The 8,694-nt window shown below is 50.9% G+C and overlaps 1 protein-coding gene across 1 annotated transcript; it reads left to right on the top strand.

The window, feature by feature from the left end:
• Window positions 1-6,440: 6,440 nt before the first annotated feature.
• On the top strand, window positions 6,441-8,212 carry LOC104619800 (heparan-sulfate 6-O-sulfotransferase 2; the record flags this gene model as incomplete). Its single annotated transcript, XM_010285812.1, has 1 exon — window positions 6,441-8,212. A coding segment is annotated over one exon (759 nt), but the record flags the coding sequence as incomplete, so codon positions are not given.
• Window positions 8,213-8,694: the final 482 nt, after the last annotated feature.

The raw sequence follows: 8,694 nt of genomic DNA, 5'->3' as shown, positions 1-8,694 counted from the left end.
TTTCAGTTCACTGCTGGGAGCGGTGGAGGAGAAGGGGATGGGATCTCGGAGCCATGCACAGGGCCACCGTGTAGGGGCATCTTCCTCTGGTCATATGAGCCGGCTGAGTGAAGTTGCTGTCTCAAAAAAAAAAAGAAAACCAACCCACAAAAAACCCAGATTGCTCAGCTTTTAAAAGAATGAGTCTGTGATTACTCTTTTGTAAATGAGCTCTGTGGATTTTTATTCAGCGGCATGGGTGGTTTATGGGGAGGGTGCAACGGACACTGAACGTCCTGGTCCTGCTCGCCAGTTCTGGTGATTGTGCATTGTTTCTGGTGCTGAAGCACCAACTCTATGATTATTTTTCTTTTTTCAGTAACTCAGTCCTTAGTATCATATGTAGAATCTCTGCTGCAGGGTTTTAGTTCATTTTATTCGCTTTTCTGCTGGACATGGTACATACCTGGTCTGTCCCTTTGCCCCTGCCCCTTCAGAAGGAACTTTCCTTTCCTTTCAAAATCCTCACCTGGAGCCTGACTTGGTTTCACACTGCCCTGTTAACGTACCATAAAGTCCATAGACTGGGGGGGAAAAAATCCCCCAGAATAAGCATCATTCCTGAATTTCCCTTCCTGCCCCATCTCCACCCAAAGAGGTGGAGACACTCGTGTAAAATTGCCTCCCATTCATTGCACAAACCCGTCTGCATCTCCAAACCGTCCTAGCCAGGCTTGCCATCTGGATGAGCTTGACCCAGATGCAGAACAGTATGCTTGAGCCAGCTTAAAGGGTAGCCTTAGTTTTCCTAGGTTAATGTGGGACTGCCCCAGTACATTCCCTGGAAATCTGCTCTGCTTCCTTAGCCATGGGCCAAAGCTGTGTTTTCCTGGGTTAGTTTGCCCCTGGGCACAGCCTGGGGGGAGGCTGGGACATTCCAGAGGCTGAGGTGCTCCCTGTGCAAAGGCTGTAGGCTTCTCACCCTCTGCAGCCTACAAAGCTTCTCTTGCCACAGCCTCATTTCTTGGCAGAGATGGGAAAAGGTCACTCAGTCCCTCACCTACTGATCGGTACACTAATGGATGTAATGGTGAGTGGACGTTTAGCTTTCAGCTCCCCCCTCCAGCTCCTTACCTCATAGCTCCATCAAGCCAGGCTCAGGTTTCCAGGCTGAAGGCATGGCAGCTGCCAGTGGCTGACCTCCAGCCTTCCTCTGCCTCAGCGAGCAATTAAACAGCGCAGCAGCCTCCGTCCTCTGGCAGGGATCGATGATGCTCAGCCTTGGCACCTGCAGGAGTTCTGACCCGAAGGGGCTCAGACGCGCAGAGCTGAAGCCAGCCCTAGTTGTGGTCCTCATGGGAATGGTACCCACTTGGACCCCACAGCGGTTGCTTGGAGCCTCTCCATCAGGGTTAAGGTGCCCTGGGAGCAAGTGCAAGAGTTAAAGCTGATGGACAAGAGTTTCCCGGTAAGCCATTCGCCGCCGGCACGCAGCCCGCCGCTCTCAGGTGCTTAGGATGGACGCTCAGCTGCTGGTGGTCCATTTTGCCAGGCCTCTGGTGGCGGGGGGGGGGCTTGTGGCACGGCAAAGGAGGAGCGAAGGGAGCTGCAAGCCTTCCTCACGCTCTCTATCCGCAGGTTCGGCCCTAAACCCCTTTCCCTCTGCGTCGCCTGGGTTGCTGCTACTTTGCAGTCCTGCTTTGCAGAGCCGGGCGGGTTGGACTGGGATGGGGTGCACTTGTACTTCAGGAGGTTTTGACCCATTTCGATGCTTAAACAGTGTCACCCCTTCCTCACCTCATTTCAGCAGAGAGGTCCAAAAGCAAAGAGCCTCCTGAGCACCGCGGCATGGGTAGCTGCGTATCCCTTCCCTGGCAGCTTCTCTGAGCTCTGAAGTCTCTGGCTTTACTCAGTGCTGTCATCCCCTGGGGTTTCACACCTCCTCACTTTGACTTCAATTTATTTTTTTTTACTTTAATGTTGCTTTTAGAAGCTTGCTACAAGGATGCTTTTAAAAAAAATCATTAGATTGGAAAAAAGGATTCTCATTCATCCCCTGTGCTTGGGCAGAGGTGGGGAAGGGTCTGGCACAGATGCACTGTGTGACCACAGAATTATCCTTCAAAGCGAGCAGATGGCTCAGTCTCAATAAACCCCTCGGAGAAATTCACTGAGGTCTTTGAGGTTTCAGTTTGCTTCCTATTTTCTCCAGGGGCTGTGCAGGAGGGAGAGAGGGGGCTGCTCGGAGGAACCGGACAGCTGAAAGCGGGTCCATTCACTGACAGCACACGTTTCTTGGTCCCTTTCAACAAAAAACATCTTATCTTAGTAAAAGTCATCTCACAGCAAAAATGTCAGGTAGGGGCTTGCGCTGTCCCCCCAGCCTGGCATGCGTTGCTCCGATGTGGGGTCTCTGGGATGCTGACATGGGGCAGCAGCACTCGTGCAGGCGGAGGAGGAGGAAGGAGCATCTTCATGACCAGGCAGGTTATTCAAGTGCCCTGGGACCGGCCATGGGGAATTCACGTGGCAGCACCACCGCCCCAGAGAAGGTGCCAGTGCTTGGTCAGTCGGAGGGAGCTGCGGTTCAGGCGCGTGGGTGAAATGTGGCTTCCCTGGCACCGCAGTGGTGCCGTGGCAGCTGGCGTGCCAGGGCGTTGCTGAGGCTGAGCATGTCTTTCCTCCTCTCTCCAGCCTTGGCTTCCAGCACATCACCCTGCCTGTCTCTGCCGTTTTGCCTGTTCCACCCCTGGGTAGAAGCATCAAAGCACCAAGAAAGCCCAGCCTTCACACCGCGGCGGACGATGCGAGCTGTTAGCTGGGCATTTATCTGCGGGGAGCCTCTGACCTTTCCTGAGCTCCTCTGCGGTAATGGATCACGTGCGAATAACTCGCGGCTCCCAGAAGCGGTCTGGCTTCAACCTTGCAGTGACGTGATAGGCAGAGCGGGTGATGCGGCATGGGGAGCAAACGCAACGTCGTGGGACTGTTCGGTCCCCGCGTTCCTGGGGAATAGCTGTGCGCAGGGAGATACCAAAAGCAAGTGACTGTCACACCGTCTCATTCTCACATTCAGAGCTCTTCCTGTTCTCTGCTTCATAGGCATCCAGCTCGACTGTGTTAGAAAAGCCATGTTTCTGGTGAGTGCAGCTCTAAGTCGGAGGGATGACTCCCAGTAAAGTTTGAGCTCTACCTGCAAACATATTTTCTCGGGCTCTGATACACAAGCTTCAAGGAAGGGGCAAGAGCTCAACACCCCCTTGTTAAGACAGCACAAAGAACAAGCTGTTACGTACAGAGCTAAAAATAATTGCAAGGCTTTGAGTCTTCCTCCCAGTTGCAGCAGAAGGATGCTCTAAGCGCTGATGGCCGAATCCATTGCTGGCACGGCTCTGACTTGATGCATTAAAGCTTTTGTGACTTTTTGAAGCTCGGTTCAGATAAACGCAGAGCAGCACTGCTGCCTTTCTGGAGCTGACGTGATTTCTAACTTGGATGAGAGTGGCTTGGGGCAAACCCAAAAGCTGGTGTTCCCAAAAGGGACGGCGCCTTTTCCGGTAGAATTTTAACAGGGAAACTTAAGAAGGGGAGAAATGCACCAAATAGCTGAGATTGTCCCAGCAGCTGACAAAGCATCTTTCTAAGTCGTATCTTGAAAGCAAGATTCATCTGGGAAATAACGACATGGTATAAATAACAGCCACAAGTCTGTTTGCAGGGAGCCATGCTCAGGCCAGGTAGGATGAGGGCTCTGTCTGGGGCATCCCAGAAGCATCCCTGCCGATGGCCTGGCTTCCTGAGCTGCTGGAGGGAGCCCAGACACCTCCGCGCTCGCGCTCACGCTTACTGCGGTGTCCAGCGCGCCTCTTTACTCAGCCTCCTCTCCCCACTCTCCCTCGACTGCGGCGTTTTCCCCTGATATCCCCAGATATCTCCATCTCCAGGCGCTGATGGAGATATCTGCCGCCGGCCACCCGGGGTGATGGTGATCCATTACGACACAGTTTCTTCTGCCAACATAGAAGTTTTTATTCATTCTTTTGTTTTTACAACAGCAGCCAAGAGAGGCACTTTGTCACTGCCTGCGACCAAAGAGCACAAAGGGAGAGCGGCTGGCGGCTGAAGAGTTTGAGCTATGATAAAATGCTCGCTGTATCGATCTTGGCTCAGGATTTGTTTCCTTTCTTGCATTAACTCCCCATCGATTGCTGTGATGACCTTAGAGCGTACGGTTTTGTCGGCCTTCTCCCTCAGCTGGCAGCACCCCCAGGCCTGCGCCCCGCTCCGCTCCCAGCCTGGCTGAACTGCTGACGGGCCAGGTCGTACACGGTGCTCTGGGGTAAGCAGAGCTTTGCTTTTGCCTCCTCTGTCATCACAGGTCCATTGCTATATGTTAGTTGCTCTAGTTAGCATCGAGGTTAGTGCTATATGGCACTAACTCATTGTTGCTTGAGGATCAGGTCATTATTTTAGCACAGTATCCCAGTAAACTAGATCCAAGGGTGAAGAGTCCTGGGAGGAGTCAAAGAAGGGGCTTGGGTTTGCCCCAGAGATGCTCCATTTCCCTATGTCGGGGACCCCCACAAGGTTGTGTCGTCGCTGCATCAAAGGAGCCTGGTGTACAAGAGTGACCAGGGTCAGCTCCCGCTTGTCGGCGAGGCTGGTTGGGGTGATGCTGCTCATGGAAAGCCCTTTGCCCTGTTGGGTTCTCAGCACAACCAGAGACCTGCTGAGGTGACACAGGATGAAACTCTTCCCATCTTTGCAAGGGGCAATGTGAGGCTGGTGGCTGCCACTCTGAGTGCGTAACGTGGAACTCAGCTTCGTCCTTGTTCCCTCTTAACTCTAGCTTTCACATTGAAATCACTTAATGACACTTTTGGAGAAAAGTACCTCCCTCGGGGTCGTGGCGGGGGTTTGGCTCCCTTCACCTGTGTGAACCTGTGGCCAAAGCCCTCGGAGTGGGGGAGTAGCACCAGGGTGAGCGTGGGGACGGCGACAGCGCTGATGATTGCAGTGTCCCGGCTTTCCGAGCGTGAGATGCCGTTGTGTCCGGCCGCTGATGCTGTACTAGGCTCCCTGGCTTTATTTGGTTTTACCAGTTTATTGTACTTTCTATTTATTTAGTTATTTATGAGCTTGGATGCTTTCCGTGCTTGTGATTCGCTTTCTATTTCACCCAGAGACAATTTTCTGTAAAACATTGACATCTAGTGGCTTTTCTGCCGAAGGAAACAATAGGGAACAAAAGACTGGCTGTGGGGTGGCCAGTCGTGATGCCACTCGGGAAAGCAAATGAATGTCCCTTCTCCTCCTTGTGCAGCACCGGGGGCATGGCGGTCACACCCCGGGGCCTCGGGGCTCCGAAGGCACACGCTCCTCGGTGTCCTCGTCCTGGAGGGGTCGCCTTCCCTGGCAGGACAATGTGCGTATTGAGCTACTTTAATTCCATTTACTTAAGCAGATCACTGATATCCTGACAGCGTAACCTCCGGCATCGTCACTGAGGTCATGGGCGTATTAAAGGAGGCGCGAAGAGCTCGGTGTGTATGGCTTCAGGCTGCTGATGGTGGGAAACATAGTGTTCGACAGCGGATATTACTGTGTGACCCAGAGTGATCTCTTAATGGTGTACGTAAGGTTGAGCTTGCAGCTTTTCCAGCTGGCAGCCTAATGGAGTTCCCTGCGGCAGCATGTCCCCCACATGTGCCACCCTCCTGTTGCTCCAAACCGAAGCCAGCACCTCCTTTGGAAATGCTTTCTCTTACAAAACGCTGTAACGTATCCTTTAATTTCCTGTCGCTCCCTCATCTCACCTCTCTCATCGTTGCAGTCCCGTATCAGGTGAAGGCAGGAGGATAAAACAGGATTTGTTTGAGCTTTTCCCAGATCCTCATTTCAGTGCAAGCGGGTTCAGGCTTCTGGACACCATCCCATTTCTCTGGCCTGCGAGAGGAAAAGTCTTGCAGGAAATGTCTTCCTTACAGGCGTAACACTGCTCCGGGGCTCGTGCAGCCGAGACCCACAGCTGCTCCCCAGGAAAGGTAGCATGAGCAGCTTTTTGCAGACTACGTAAACTTGTCAGTCCAGCTCTGTTGTACAAAGAAAATGCAAAAAGCCAGAGCTACCCGTGCCCTCCTTGGGTTGAGGCTTCCATCCTGGGAGAGATTTTGATTAGTCTCCCAAGGTCTGGGGAGAGCATCGGTTCCGGCACCCGGCAGGGGCACGGGCAACCACACGGAGGGAAATGTGGGGTTCCCTTCCACCTCTGTAGAGGCAAAACTCGTTAAGCACAACCAGACATGTGCAGGTAGGTGCAACCCTTCCCGCTCCCTCCGGGGAGTTTGTTGAGCCGTCCTTCACCCCGGAGAGGTGAGCACGCAGAGGAACACTCTGCAGCAGGGCTCCTGAAAGCCTCTTAAGTGCATCTCCAAGTTTCTATTGATTTTGAACGTTAATGCACTGTGTGCCGGAGACACACGGGACTAAACGCTCTGCCTTCCTCTCCCCTTGGCAGGAATTTCTACTACATCACCATCCTGCGTGACCCTGTCTCCCGATACCTGAGCGAATGGCGCCACGTCCAGCGAGGAGCGACATGGAAGGCGTCCCTGCACGTCTGCGACGGCCGGTCCCCAACCACCGAGGAGCTGCCCAGCTGCTACACGGGGGACGACTGGTCGGGCTGTTCCCTGCAGGAGTTCATGGATTGCCCCTACAACCTCGCCAACAACCGCCAGGTCCGCATGCTCTCCGACCTCAGCCTGGTGGGATGCTACAACCTGTCGGTCATGCCCGAGGAGCAGAGAAATAAGGTTCTGCTAGACAGTGCCAAGGAGAACCTGAAGCGGATGGCCTTCTTCGGCCTGACCGAATTTCAGCGGAAGACTCAGTATCTCTTTGAGAAGACTTTCAACATGAACTTCATCTCACCGTTCACGCAGTACAATAGCACAAGGGCCTCCAGCGTGGAGATAGACGAGCAGACTCAGCAGCACATCGAGGCCCTCAATTTTTTAGACATGGAATTGTACGATTATGCAAAAGACCTGTTTTTGCAGCGGTACCAGTACATGCGGCAGAAGGAGCACCAAGAGGCGCGGCGGAAACGCCAGGAGCAGCGCAAGATCCTGCGGGCGAAGCAAGCGCACCTGAGGGAGCGGGGCGAGAACGGCTCCAGCACTGACTACATAGGGAACGTGGAGCGGTGGCGGCGGTAGTGGCGGGGGCACCCGCCAGGCACCGAAAGCGAAGCAGAACCCAACCCGCAAATCGGAGACGATGGAGCCGTCCCAACCAGTTACGCTTCTCAAGGGTTTGAAGCAAAAAGAGGTTAAAATGTTGCCTTTGCAGTTGCCTTTGCAGTAAATATTGTACTGTACGTGGAACACTTAATCTTAGCGTGTAATTAAATTGTCCTTTTTAGGTTTGTTGGATTATTTATGAAATACAGGAGCCAAGTAGGCTCATCAGAAATGGTTGCTTGGACGTTTATTTAGAAGAAAAGGAAAAAAAAAAACAAACCTGTAAATTAGTTATGAGTACAAAATGGGATGCTAGAAAATGTTTATGATGCTCAGCTGAAATCTATCTGGGAAGCAAACTCATTTCCTAATAATGAGCATTTAGCATACTCTCACAATACCATATATGAGCAAAACCTCTTCCCTTTGATTTTTGTCTTCATTTTATTTTAATAATGTGTTTTCAAGGGCACCGACTGCTTATGATACTTACCAAGTTAATGAATGGACTATGAAGGGAACAATAAAGGTCTAGAAAAAATATTCACTAGTTTTATGTATAATATGTTGGCTTTTAAAAGGAATAGAAGTAATTTCTCTAGTTATATAAATATTTAAAATTTTAAACTTTTTCTACCTACCGCTGTTTAGAGTTTTAAGCTTGGTCTATCTCATATTAAAAAAAAAAAGAAAAAATAAAAAAAAAGACTTACATACTTTTCTGAACTCAATGCCAATGTTAAAGACACTGTTTCCAGAATTTTTTCAGGGCAGTATGATTTTAACCATTCTGGAAAAGTTACAGCACATCTTCATGTTTCATAAAGCCTTTTCCAAATTATAGTCCTGTGACAGTGTCTAATTTTAAGTCTTTCTTACCCATTAGAATATGTAATGCTGAATTTATCATTCCTTAATAATTGGTGGTATAAAGTAAATGAAATTATGTTGCAGATATTTGTGTAGTGTCTTTAAAAAGTCATAAAACTCTAATCCCAGCAATATTATGAAGAGAATTGCTCAACGGAAGAAGTAGACTTACACTCGAATTAGGATTTACTTCCAGTAAATCTTTGCTACACCAGATAAGAACAGGGCTTTTTTTTTTTTTTTCCTACGCTCTTGAGCCCTTCTTAGTGATGACAGATGAACGATGACTAAAAATGATGGAACACAATTTTACCATAGCCATAGTTAGACAGGTTGAGAAGGTTGCATGGTGCACGGGGACGCAGCAGCCCGCTCCCGAGCAGGCTCTGCTGGGGCGCAGGGTGCGGAGCCGGAGCTGGACCGGGCTCACCTGCAGCCCTTCAGCCTCACCGAGACCCACCGGGAGAGGAGACGGGGCAGGAGGTGTGAGTGGCTCCTATAAATCTCTATGCAAAAAAAAAAAACAAAAACAAAAAAAAACCAACTCTGCAAGGCTTGGGCTATACATTCAGCAAGTTCAGAAATGTACATAGCCTGCAAC

The sequence above is a fragment of the Phaethon lepturus genome, unplaced genomic scaffold (genome assembly GCF_000687285.1).
Source record: "Phaethon lepturus isolate BGI_N335 unplaced genomic scaffold, ASM68728v1 scaffold9634, whole genome shotgun sequence".
NCBI lineage: Eukaryota > Metazoa > Chordata > Aves > Phaethontiformes > Phaethontidae > Phaethon > Phaethon lepturus.
The sequence above is the reverse complement of the archived record's forward strand: the minus strand, read 5'-3'. Positions and strand labels throughout refer to the sequence as shown.